Source organism: Montipora capricornis, chromosome 2 (assembly GCF_036669925.1).
Source record: "Montipora capricornis isolate CH-2021 chromosome 2, ASM3666992v2, whole genome shotgun sequence".
NCBI lineage: Eukaryota > Metazoa > Cnidaria > Anthozoa > Scleractinia > Acroporidae > Montipora > Montipora capricornis.
Window position 1 is genome coordinate 45736482 of NC_090884.1, and position 12500 is coordinate 45748981.

General features: G+C 38.2%; 3 protein-coding genes and 1 pseudogene across 4 annotated transcripts in view; 2 read left to right on the forward strand and 2 right to left on the reverse strand.

Moving 5' to 3' along the window:
- The window catches only part of LOC138023772 (UPF0690 protein C1orf52 homolog), a 3072-nt gene extending 412 nt beyond the window's left edge, over positions 1-2660 (reverse strand). Inside the window, exons 1-2 of the mRNA XM_068870843.1 lie at positions 2150-2660; positions 1-730 (exon numbers count right to left, since the gene is read on the reverse strand). The exon at positions 1-730 is cut by the window's left edge and continues 412 nt beyond it. Of these exons, the coding sequence (XP_068726944.1) occupies positions 588-730; positions 2150-2630 (624 nt within the window). The 5' untranslated portion in view covers positions 2631-2660 and the 3' untranslated portion in view covers positions 1-587. The remainder of the gene's footprint in view (positions 731-2149) is intronic.
- An 89-nt stretch (positions 2661-2749) lies between these two features.
- On the forward strand, positions 2750-7598 carry LOC138023763 (splicing factor C9orf78 homolog). Its single transcript, XM_068870832.1, has 3 exons — positions 2750-3249; positions 3898-4166; positions 5967-7598. The coding sequence occupies exons 1-3, from the start codon at positions 2834-2836 to the stop codon at positions 6218-6220; spliced, it is 939 nt and encodes a 312-aa protein (XP_068726933.1). The 5' UTR covers positions 2750-2833; the 3' UTR covers positions 6221-7598.
- LOC138023749 (queuine tRNA-ribosyltransferase catalytic subunit 1-like) lies at positions 7090-12151 on the reverse strand. Of its 2 annotated transcripts, XM_068870814.1 has the most exons (8): positions 11806-12151; positions 10233-10301; positions 9713-9902; positions 9452-9595; positions 9098-9236; positions 8642-8717; positions 7940-8134; positions 7090-7395 (listed from the first exon to the last, which is right to left on the reverse strand). In XM_068870814.1, the coding sequence occupies exons 1-8, from the start codon at positions 12034-12036 to the stop codon at positions 7156-7158; spliced, it is 1284 nt and encodes a 427-aa protein (XP_068726915.1). In that variant the 5' UTR covers positions 12037-12151; the 3' UTR covers positions 7090-7155. The 2 variants fall into 2 exon arrangements, with proteins under 2 accessions (XP_068726915.1, XP_068726923.1); XM_068870822.1 differs by lacking the exon at positions 10233-10301.
- An 83-nt stretch (positions 12152-12234) lies between these two features.
- The window catches only part of LOC138037398 (general transcription factor 3C polypeptide 5-like), a 5379-nt pseudogene continuing 5113 nt past the window's right edge, over positions 12235-12500 (forward strand).

Here is a 12500-nt window from a genome sequence, read left to right on the forward strand (position 1 = left end):
TTCTTAGTTTGCCGTTTGTGACGAAGTTACCAAGCTGAACTCAACAGTCGCTGTGTCCTGTTCAGAGTGTCCTAACTGATTTTGAGAACATTTTAAGCATCTGCACCGTTATGAACAATTACTGATAGAGCCTGAATTTTTTTGGCTTTCCTTTCAATACTGCTTTAGTAACGTTTGTAACCACGATAATCCCAAAAAATCTTAAAATGCTTCTTTGTGCAGTTCATATAGAAGTCTTTCAAATATAGTTTTCCTAAGGAGTCCTCTACAGATTTATCATCAAAATGATGAATTCCCACTTGGCTTGAAGGCTTGATTCACGAGAGCACTGGAACGGCATTACAGGGGTCAAGGGGCTAGGTTTTCCTTTCATTACTGCTTAAGAAAGGTTTGTAATCTTGATTATCTCAAATATCTTTAAAATGCTTCCGTTGTTATCAGTATTAGGCCTTCTGCTACCCATCAGAAGCTTGAATACACACCAGGCAGTGGGATGATTCAAGCAAGTTTTAGGTCAGACCAGAAAACTACACTACAATTTATACATGTATATGATGTACCAGTAATATTGAAGATGAATGTTCAATTCACTGAGCAGAAAAGTCTTGCCGTAAAATTCTCTTTTCTTCCTCCACATAACTTTTTCCTCTTGATGACTGCCCTTGATCCCGTTTTCGTTTCTCCTTTTGGCGAAAACTTTCCGTTTTTTGTTTCTTTGAAGCACTTTCACCTGAAACAAAGGGTATTAAACTGAAAATGCAAACTAAAGAAGTTACATGAATGGGAGAGATGATCATTGCACTAGATCTGATTAACTTAAGCAATTGTCTCTTATAGACACCTGAAAAATTCAGGTGGCTCCAAAGGGATTCGAACGAATTACCGATTCGAACCTATGACCTCTGCGATGCCGATGCAATGCTCTACCAACCGAGCTATGAAGCCACTTAGTTGTGCGCAGGTCAATTTGTTGGTTGGGCTTACGTGTTCCTGTGAACGGACTCAAGTACCTTTTATCCATAACCCACACATCAAATATATACATTGTTTAATTCGTCATGTCCTTTCACAGGATTAGCTGAAAAACATTCAAGCACTTTTTCCCCAAGCCTTCTTGACTGCACATACAGTAAAGTAATACTAGCTAACTTGAGTAGCTGAAGAGCTTGCATGCAAGATAATTACTATAAAATAACAGTCAGTGTAAAATAAAGAATACAGACTAGGTGCAGCATACGTTATCGTTAAACAACAGAAGTATTGTTGTCACTCATTACTTGCACAGTCAAAAACACTGATTACCAGTCTGTATTTTACACTGCCCGGTTAAACTAACTCTACGATGAAATGATATATGAAATGGATCATGTATATGCATGAACTGCGGATATGAAAACATTACCCACGGATTACGGTCACGTCGCCCACAAGTTAACTCGCCAACAGGTTAACTCGCCTACACCGAAGTAACCTAGCCTACACGTTCGAAGTTAATTCGCCTACACATGAAGTTAACTCGCTTACACATTCGAAGTTACTGTTGATGTTATAAGATAAAGCAAAAACAAGAAGTTTACACGACAACTAATTATCAGGATACCATTTAAGAAATCTTTAAAGTAAAAAGGTAAGTAATTTCTTTACGTGAAAGAGGCCTCAAAAATTATATGACAAATGTTTCGAGAGTAAAATCCGCCATTTTGAAGGATAATGTTATGTGATATTGTTACGAGTCTATTGCTCCCAGTTCGTTTGGAGTGGCCATAGAGTTCTGATAAGCACTGTTTGGTTAGTTTTGCAAATTCTTGCGAATCGACGAAAACCATCCCGGCCGCGCACTCAAAAGTGAACTGGTAAAGAATGACGTGAAATTAAATGCCGCTGACAGACGAAAACAAATCGGATATCCGATCGATGGTTCGTTTTTCTGCCTGATAGTTGTCGTGTAAACTTCTTGTTTTTGCTTTATCTTATAACATCAAAATTAACTTCGAATGTGTAAGCGAGTTAACTTCATGTGTAGGCGAATTAACTTCGAACGTGTAGGCGAGTTAACTTCGGTGTAGGCGAGTTAACCTGTAGGCGAGTTAACTTGTGGGCGACGCGACCGGTTACCTTACCCAATAGTACTACATTACTAAGACATTACCTCTGTCGTTTAAGATGTTGAGAGCGGTAGTCACTGACCGCTTTTCGTGAATGACCAAATGCTTTTGTATGTCTGATAATTCTTTGCCGTATTTCACCGGAGCAGAAGAAATCACTGCATCTTCAGCGTAATCCTCACTATCTCTACCCTCTGTAACAGGGGAGAACTGCACAGGAGGTGCGGAATATGTGTTCGGTTCATAGCACTTGGAGAGGGAATTCCAGTCCACATAATTGTCTTCTTTGGTCTCTAAAAACGACGGTCTCCCAACAGTTGCAAATAAAGTGGTCGGTGAGGGTAATTTCGTCGCGGGTGCAGTGCTTTTTCCGGAATCCTTCGATTTGGAAAAGTCTTGGTTTTCTTCTTCAGTATCTCCTTCGCTTTCTGAATCGGAGTTGGAGCCAGAATCTCCCGCAGTAAAGAAAGATAATGGGTCTTTTTCTTCTTGTTGAAAAGACGTGCCCGATGAAGTGTCCACCATCTTGGATGCTTTACTCTCGGTATGTACGTTGTGTATGGAGAATTATAGCAATTTTTGTGTCATGTCTGAGACAATTTATACTTTGGTACAATATGATTCCACATACATGCAATACCTATCAACAGAGTCACAGTAATCCCAGTTTAAAGTGATGCAAACGAGCTGAACTTTGAAAAGGTTTATAGCGACATATTTCTAGAAATATGCCTCGAAGGAATTACCGAAAACGCCGCGATACAGAAGAAGGAGATGATGATGTTAACGAGCCAATTTCAACGACTGAGGCAATTGAAGAAAGAAAAGAACTGCAGCGGTTTCGGAAGAAACATGGCGGTGTAACGGCAGCTGCGCTGGCTCTTGGGAAAAAGCTTGCACCGGAGGAAGAAGTGGAAAGCGACCCATTTAAACTAAAGACAGGAGGACTCGTGGAGTTGAACAGTTTGATTCAGGATAGAAATCGCGACAGAGAAGGAGAAGATAAAGAAAAATCAATCAACTTAGGAGCAAATTTCGCAGCAGAGACAAACCGAAGAGATGAAGACACGCACATGTTGAAGTACATAGAAGACGAAATGGCAAAAAGAAAAGGCGTTCAACTTGATAAAACCGTGGAAAGCAAGTACGTAGCTAGGAAAGGGCGCAACTACAGAATAAAGGGGCCAGAATCGAACACCTTCCCAGGTTCCAGAACTGTAGTCGGTTTACTTCTAATTATGTGGATCTTGCTTTTATTACTATAATCTGGGGCAATGGAACATAAAAAGTACGTTAAGAAAATTTTACACCAAGAAAAAATAAATTTAAACATAAAATTAGCAAACATATATGTATCATTTCTGGCCCGTTGGACCAGAAGTGGCTAAAAAATGAGGCATAAATTCTGTTGAAACCGGATTTTGGTTTTTATTTGCACGTCACAAATAAGAAAATGCATGAAAAGCAAGTAATTCAGTAGGGAATCTTCATTCTACAGACTCACTGGCAGCATCGATCTCAACAACTATTGCGATTATCTAAAATATCTTTAAAATTATCCCCCTGTTGTTATCAGAATACACACCAGGCAGTGGAATGATTCAAGCAAGCTTTAACCCTAACCCTAACCCTAACCCATTGTTACCAGCACCTAATTGGCTGTAGAAACAATATGACTCTTTTTCTTCCGTGGTTGGCAAATTTGAATATCAAAAGAAATGTGACGTCAATGTTTGTAAACAAGAAATATCACTATTGCATGGTTTTGTTTTCTATTTCCAATATTTTGCAGGCCTAAGTCAAAGGAGGATTTACTGTACCAGGTTCCAGAACACATTAATGTGAAATCAAAAATTATGGCTTCAGAAGAAATGCTTTCAAATCAGATGCTATCCGGTATCCCAGAGGTGGATCTTGGCATTGATGCAAAAATAAGAAACATTGAAGCCACTGAAGAAGCTAAACAGAGAATGATAGATGAGCAAAGAAACAAGAAATCAAGAGGCCCCACTGAAATGGTGCCTACTAACATGGCTGTAAATTTCATGCTCCACAGCAGATGTGAGTTTCTCTTATAATCCCTCCTAGAAGTATTATTTTCAAGCATAATTGCTGCATTCATATTAGAGACCAGCGTTTGCAACCTCTAATGTTATCAGCTTTTGTTTACTAGATTTGTGGTCCAGACATAACATTGTGTAGTATCGCGATCTTCTTATAGTTTTGCCTATGCGCGAGCCATCAATATTTCGTGGTATTGCCGTCTCACTTTTGTGGCCTGTGATTGGTTCTAATGTTGAAATTGATGTTGTTGCACTGAACTGGGTTGCTGACGTAGGCAAACGAAAACGTTTCGCAGGTAGAAAGAATTGAAATTTCAATCAGGTGCTGATTGATTAGTTTACAGTTTTATTTATCCTTATAAATGATGGATCGTGATACAAAACAAATTGCGATTTTGAGACGGCAATACCACATTATATTGACGGCGTTGGGAGAAAATATATTCTGTCTTGGGCTCCGTCGCTTCGCGACTCCACCCAACACGGAATATATTTTCTCCCAACTAGCCGTCAATATAATGTGGTATTGCCGTCTCAAAATCGCAATTTGTTTTTATTATTTTGTGTACATTGTTTCCTTGCTTCCTGAACTAATGGCCTAACCTGAAATTTGAGGAGATTCACTAAAATGTCACTTGCAACTCTCCTTTTTTCCTGTTTACTTTGTCAAGTTGCTGCAAACAGTTGAGCAATGAAGAAATTTGGTTTTATCAAACAAGTTGATATAAAATTATAGGTCAATTAACTACAGTAGGAGTGATACATGTATGTAGGCTGACATTTAGAGCATCAAACCTTGGTCAGAGGGGCCACTCAAAATGCCACCTTTGTAAGTCTTTCTTACAGTGGATAGTTTACACGTATTTCAACTCTTTTGATAAAACAAGATTTTTCGTGTTTCATTCTCCAATAATACCGGTAATTATTATGCAGCACAAAGGTTTCCTTAGAAGCTAACCCCATCATCTTTAAGGAAAGATTCAATTTAGTTTGCTTCCATCCTGTTGCCTTCACTTTTGGCATAAGTTTGTAAAAGTTCATTGCAAACTTATGTACTTTTTAACCCATTGACTCCTGAACCACCCTGGGCCCCAAATGGCGAGTAAAATCTATTTAAGTATCACTCCTAGGAGTCAATGGTTAATGATTAGATTATAGCTTTGACTTGGAGAATTCTTTGATGTATGCTTATGAGTGGGCTCTGTAGTTTTCTTCTTAGAGTGGTAGACTGGTAGAGGGTGTACGCACCGGTGGCTCAGTTGGTTGAGCACCGGGCCGTCACGCAGGAGGTTGTGAGTTCAACTCTGGGTCTTTAAATAACTGAGGAGAAAGTGCTGCCTTTGTCACTACATTTGCAAATGGTTAGACTTACAAGTCTTCTCGGATAAGGACAATAAGCCGGAGGTCCCGTCTCACAGCCCTTGTTCATTAATTCTGTGGGATGTTAAAGATCCCACACACTATTCGAAAAGAGTAGGGGACAGTGTTCCCGTTGTTGTGGTCTGACCTTTCCAGCATGTGGTCCGCTTGGCAGGATTAGCTTGAAGGGCTTCTGTGTTAATGAGACCACAATTGTGTATAACAGCCAGAAGTCAGGCTACTTAGCTGGAGTGCTGGAGCTTCACTCAAACAACAATCAAACAGGGGGCATCTTTGCCCGAATCTTGTCATTACTTCACAACTACCTATTAAAGGTTGTAGCCAACCACTCTGGAATGACTCATTGAAACACATGATGAGAGCGCATTAATTTTGTAAGGCTGTTGGACATAAACATTATCAACTATTTGCATTTCAGTTTTTGATGAACAAAAGAATATTGATGCAGAAAGCAAGAGAGTTGCAGCAGCAAAAGACAAGGCCAAAGCAGAAGAGAAAGTAATCAAGAAACCAACAGTGAAAGGAAATGACTTTGCTACAGTGCCAAGTGAATCACATATTAAGCCTGTTCCAAACAGGAAGAGAACTGGTGACAAAGTTGAAAAGGCAACTGATGACTTCTATTATGAAAAATTTAGAAAGCATGCAAGGGACTCTTGGAGATATCAGTAGTTCCTTTTCTTGCTGACTGACAGTGATAACTCTGACAGAAAATGATAACATCATTTAAGGGAATGGACAGGAAGGACGGAAGGAAAGTGTTTAATTTTTTTATCTTTGGAAGTGTCATTGTGTGATGTTTAGTGGGTTCACATCTATACTTACTGTATCATAATTCATTGATAATGAGTTGTAATTGTTAATACAGTAATAGTTAATTTAGTATAGCCTGTTTCCATAATACCAGTTCGACATTTGGTCATGCAGCTTTTTTAACGTTAAATCTGTAAAAATTTAAATGCCTTGCTACTTAAACTGAAAACAAAAGACTAAATGACAGAAACAATGACTTGAACTTAAAACAACTATTAGAAGTTGCAACTATACCAAATAATTGTGTTCTTACATACAGCAGTTGCCACAGAACTGATGTATGTTTTTAAAAGTTTTTTACTGTATTCTGGTTATTATTTATTAAGGATGAATGCCTTAAAGGAGGACAATTGAATTTTCTCATGATATTGCTATCACCAGGATGGTTCATTTGGAAACCAAAGGCTCCTTTTTGCATGGTATTTCCTGGAAGTTAATAAAATAACAAAAATCTGAAATTACCATTAGTTTTGTCAAGAGAGGATGATGTGACATTATCCTCTCTTTGTTTTGTACACTGCCTGTTGACAAGACCTTCTGTTAAACACTACAAAAGTTAAAAATTATTGCTGGTGTCAAACTAAGCCCTTAAATGTTTTAAGAACTTTAAAGGATCAGTTTGGCATCAACAAAGAGACCCTGGGAACAAGATTGCACTTGCAGAGTGGACATACATTTACAAAGTTATTGAAGCAGTGTTAAAAATTCAAGTTCACACAGAAGACAAGATGACAAATTCTATTACTGTATTTAAAATTGATGGCAGTGGATCCTAAGTTGTATTTTTTTTCTCTTTACTTGACTACTGAAGAATCACAATCTATAATCTGGTCCCTCTCTTTTGTTTTGAGAAGGGGTTGTTGTTTTCCATTAGAAAAGTGAGCATCATCCAAGAAAATATTCACAGATGATAGAGCTTCCCGTGCCCAGTCTGGATATGCTTTGTCTGGATACATTCTGTTCATAAAATTAGATACAAATTCAGGAAATTTGTCCTTCTTGATACTTTCTCGTATGTCACGCATAAGCTGCATCTAGAAAAAAAAAGAAAAAACAAATGCAAAATCATGTTGTATAAATAATGATAATAATAATTATTATTTACTTTTTTACCACTTTGAAAAATAATTGTATTTCCACAAGATGAGGTGCATTAAAAATATTTTCTCAAGGGGTTAACTACATGCTTAATGCTAACAAGGAAGCTGGTGGAATAATAAACTGGGTCAAAAATGTTTTACTGTGTTTCCTTCTCTTGGCTCCAGGTTTGGTTTTTCGTTACAACTTGGGATAGGTCATTCACCTCTTGCACAATCCAATAATACACCTCTATTTCCCCCAAAAACTTTTGCATAACCAAAATGTCCCCAGAGAAGTCGAAAACAATGCCTATGCAGATTTTTTTTTTGGAGGGGAGGGGTGGGGGGGGGCGTAAAAGAGGTGTATTATGGGATTTGTGCAAGTAGTGAATTCTATAAAATTTAATAAAGTGCCCTTCACTGAATGAAATTTGCATTTGAATGAAACAATATTACATTGTTTACAACAAACTTTCAATGGCAAAGGGAAATACTCTACCTGGTAATAAATATTATGGATTGTTAACAAATGGCAAGAGACCTCCTCTCTGCCCAAAAGACTGTTGATGTAAGCCCTGGTGTGATGCTTGCATGTAAAACATCTACAATCTCTGTCAATGGGTTCAAGATCTGTTGCATACTGTTTGTGTTTTAAGTGAAGCTGTCCCCACGGTACCAAGGCTGTGCCAAATCTCTGCAAAAGACTGCAAAATTTTGTACAACCACAAAACTACCAACTCTAGGTTTGATTAAAAAAATTACTTCATTTTTTTCTTCATATTTTGAAAGTGTTTGCTTGTCAGTAGAGTGAAATTTCGAGCCTTCATTTCAAGCTGAAGAGTGTTTATGTCAGATTAATGAGCACTTGAAGATTGGCTCCAAGAGAAACAAAAAAGAGTGAGAAAACTCACTGTTTCCAATAAGGTCAGTCATTAAGTGTTTTGTCATACCTCCCAACTCAAGAATAAAACAAATTATAAACGGGTGCCACTGTACAACATTACTTTATTTCTTTCATCCACATTTTGCTCTTTTTACCAAATTTTGGGTGGCCTTATCAGTAGATTTCTAGCTTCTGTCCCAAACAAGCTGTTGAATGTCTTCAATCTTCAGTTCTTGTTTATAAGACCGAAGTGTTTAGTTATCATGACATTATTTTCTGCAAGGTGAGCCCTGTTAATAATTTAACTGAAACACTTACTGCTGTTCTGGTAGGATAAACACAGTCAAACATGTCTGCTCCTAAAGCACAGCATACGACAAGATCTATAGCATAACTTCCGGTGGAAAAAATACAGCAACATTAGCTATATTTTTTGGATTGGCCAAGCTTGGACACAGAGACTAGATCACAGTTCTAGTTTACCATAATAACGAGGTAACTTTTCTTTTGAAATAACATTGCCAAAGATTAAGGAGAGGCAGATGGTCAGGAGCACTAATGCCTAGATAATTAACTATTATCATCCAGTCCTATTGTATCAACTGCAAGATTCTCTTACTGCTGGGTGGTTATGTAATATTAAAAAGTTATTGCCAGCCACAATGCATATGACCCCAAATAAAATATATTAACTTCAACATGCAGCTAGCCTTTTCATGCAACGAACCAAAATTTAGATGGAAACCTACATCTGCAACAAGAAAGATGCCTTACCCAACTCCCATTACATATGCTGGTCTTGTTTTTGGTAAAAGATCCGTGCAAAGGGTGACAGTTTTCCAGAACATTGATTTCTCTTCTCCTCCACTGAGGCCACCAATAGCAATCCCAGGAGTATTACGCTTCACCATTTCTACACAGAAATACAGCAGTACCTTAAAATAAGTAATTTTAACTAAGTAGTTTCCCCCTTGTTTGAAAATGACGATTAAGACTAATTTGCTTTTCTTTAAAAATATCTTCTTACGTTTCATACAGTACACGTATGTGTACTGTATGTCCAGTTGTTATATAATAGTTTTACTTTTAGCAACTGAGTTGTCATACTACCAAGTTCTCACTTGTTACCTTGAACACAAGTCTTTCTCAGCTCTGGATCTAATCCCCCCTGAATGATCGCAAATAAATTCTGTTCAGCTGGTCTCTTGTGTGCAGCAATACATCTGTCAAGCCAGCGAATAGAGCGATACATCGCTTCTTCAACCCTTGGCCCTAAATGTTCAGAAAAAGTAATTTTACATCTGTTTTAATTAGTGTTTACCTTGTAACAATTGTATAATTTTCCACAAAAAGGTAGTCTAAGAGAAAGTGAATTATGAAGCATGCCACCTTTAGTTGTACTACTGACTACATCATCCAGTTGCATTATGATGTCTGCTCCAATGGAATTCTGAATCTCTGTTGATTTCTCAGGTGTTAGCAGCATTTCTTCACCGTCATGAGGTGATTGGAACTTAACACCTTCTTCTGTAATTTCAGCTAATTTTAGTAACGACACCATCTGAAATCCACCACTGTCCTGTAGAGAAATAAATGTAACACAAATTTCCACCCACACTTGTAAACACTTTTCACAATATTATTGCAAGCAAGGTGTAATTATTGGCAGGACAAGTTTTAGTTGCATTACAGGGAAATGCAAGCCACCAAAATAACATAGAATTCCTGAATGAACCTCAAATTTTTTAATGATGGTAACTTTACAGGACATATGAATCCATTTGGACAAAACAAGAAAATAAACTTGAATAATTATGAAGAGTGTTATGCCATACACATTACAGCCTTTAAACAACAAATGCAATTACTTCAACAAAAGGGAATGATACATGTAAGTGGTTAAACATACTGTTAAAAGTGCTCTTTTCCAGTTCATAAACCCATGGAGTCCTCCTGCTTTTTCAAGAATTCTTGTTCCCTAATGAGCATGTTCACAGCTGTTACTGATTAAACACAGTGAACTAATACCACCCCACCCCCTTTAACCCTTTAACTCCCAGTAGCCACTTATAGATCTTACTGTCTAATGCCAGATGACTTTACTCCTCAATGGGGCCCCCTCGGGCCTTAAAGGGTTAACAGCATGACGTCCCCATTAAATGACTTGAACCATGCATATAAAGGATAAATAATAATGATACATCAGATCATGCCTGTCTACACTAAGTATTGTTTACTTTGTACTGTTACTATTGACCATTTGGAGGTTTGAAATGAAAGTTGTTTGCAGTTAGCTATGTTAAGCAGTCGTAAGCAATCCTGAAAAGATTCAGGCTTGAACGGAATACAAACACATGGCCATGCAATTGTGCTGCACTTGCAATTGCTCTATCAACAGTGAGCTTATAATGCAAGCTTACTGAAGCTAAGTGGGTGCTGATCCATATTGCCATTTCAAGTTATATCCCGCAAGAGGTGAATGAATATGTGAAGTCTCATATATCTGGCCCCAGTTGTTTCGAAGACTGGATAGCACTATCCACTGGATAACTCTATCTGATGGATAGTGATTTATCCACCTTTTGAACAATGGAAGCCTGAACTACAGAATGGACATGTACATGTACATGTATCCATGGAAGGAAAGTTGAAATTCATTTTGAACGCTTGTTATTGATTATCATATACATGTATGGCCTGTGGGCTAATAAGCATAGCATTCTTGCTGAACGATTATACACTTCATTGTTCCAAGGAAGGTAGTTAAAGGTATTTTGAGTCCTAATTAATCTTTCCTATAACTTGTCACCACTAAATATGAGACAATGACAGTGTGGTTTCATTACATCAACAAAGATTGATTTCCACCATTCTTAGTGATTATTCATCATCTACAAAGACCGGGCATTTGAACTTTTGAAGATTGGATCGTTCAAATTCCCACCCCCTCAGGCCAAAATGGTGTTCGAATGCCCTACCCTATCGTCGGATTTGTCTGTCATACCCTACTAAAGAACATTCGTCGTCGGCTCCTGCCGTCTTTAATAGAGACCTTTCGAAGACCTTTTTTGTAAGCCAATCGCTCACAAATGCTACAACTCTTCCTTTAAACTCTTCCATCATGTCCAAACACGTGTTTTATAGCTGTTAGCGACTTCCGCGCCCAAAAAAAAATCATTTGAAACCTGACAATTCTGGTTCAATTTTCCCCGCCCCACGGAAAGGCAAAGGTCAAATTCCTCACTCCCCGGGGACAGAAGATAGTCAAATTCCCGGGGTTTGCCCGGGGAGGGGGGGGGATGTTGAAGTTTCGATTTGATCGGCTCATTATCTCTCTTTCAACAACTAGGGCTTGAAAAGTAATGACTTGAACAGGATCTATGGGTTTCCCTACTTTTCGTCCCCACTTCTTATTCACCTCATTTCCCTGTTTAACATATGACGATGATTAAATCCATGATAGTGATTAAGACTCATCTTACTGGTCTCATTCCCAGATGATAGGTATTTCCTAGAATAATTTGACAGTCTAATTCAGTGAGTTGCTTTGAAGTGAGTCCCTTCATTGTGCCCTGAGTTCCAACTGGCATGAATACAGGAGTTTCTACTTCATAATGTGGTAACTCTAGAATCGCAGTTCGAGCTTTGCTTGATGAGCATTCCGCTAAAACTTTGTAACTCAAAGCGCACGGAGTTTCATCTTCGTTCGCCATGTTGAATTTTACCGCTGACAATGGAAACCGTCGTTTCTCTGAAATTCCAAAGGCAAGCTTGGGGAGGGGTGAGAAGGTGATGTTGAAATGTTCTTCTTTTAGTGCAAACTTTTGATTGAATAAATTTTCATTATATCCATACAATGTAACTTAAATTATAAAATGTAATGACGTTTTATTGTGTTATTCTATTAAGTCATGCTTTCTGGACTTCTTCTTCGGTTCTTGGGATTTCTCTCTTCCTCCCCACTCTGTTTAACATACGTGTTTCCTTCGTTTTGGTCACGGTCAGCGGAAACATTTTGTGACAAAATGGCGGAAAACACGAACCAAAATGATGAAGAAATCATCGACCCTTCCTCTCGTGTTGATAAGGGCCGGATAGCATTTAGTGCCACCAAATTCGTTGGGATTAATTATCCGGGCTATGTCAAGAATGAAAGTCGCATGCTTCATACTCTTGG

What these genes read in the sequence shown, in the direction of transcription:
- LOC138023763 (XM_068870832.1), top strand. Translation starts at nt 2,834, where the DNA reads ATGCCTCGAAGGAATTACCGAAAACGCCGCGATACAGAAGAAGGAGAT. An exon ending in GATAAAACCGTGGAAAGCAA is followed by an intron (nt 3,250 to 3,897) that starts GTACGTAGCTAG and finishes AATATTTTGCAG; the next exon opens with GCCTAAGTCAAAGGAGGATT. An exon ending in TTTCATGCTCCACAGCAGAT is followed by an intron (nt 4,167 to 5,966) that starts GTGAGTTTCTCT and finishes TTTGCATTTCAG; the next exon opens with TTTTTGATGAACAAAAGAAT.
- LOC138023749 (XM_068870814.1), bottom strand. Translation starts at nt 12,036, where the DNA reads ATGGCGAACGAAGATGAAACTCCGTGCGCTTTGAGTTACAAAGTTTTA. An exon ending in TTTATCCTACCAGAACAGCA is followed by an intron (nt 8,135 to 8,641) that starts GTAAGTGTTTCA and finishes AGTCTTTTGCAG; the next exon opens with AGATTTGGCACAGCCTTGGT. An exon ending in TCCATAATATTTATTACCAG is followed by an intron (nt 7,396 to 7,939) that starts GTAGAGTATTTC and finishes TTTTTTTTCTAG; the next exon opens with ATGCAGCTTATGCGTGACAT.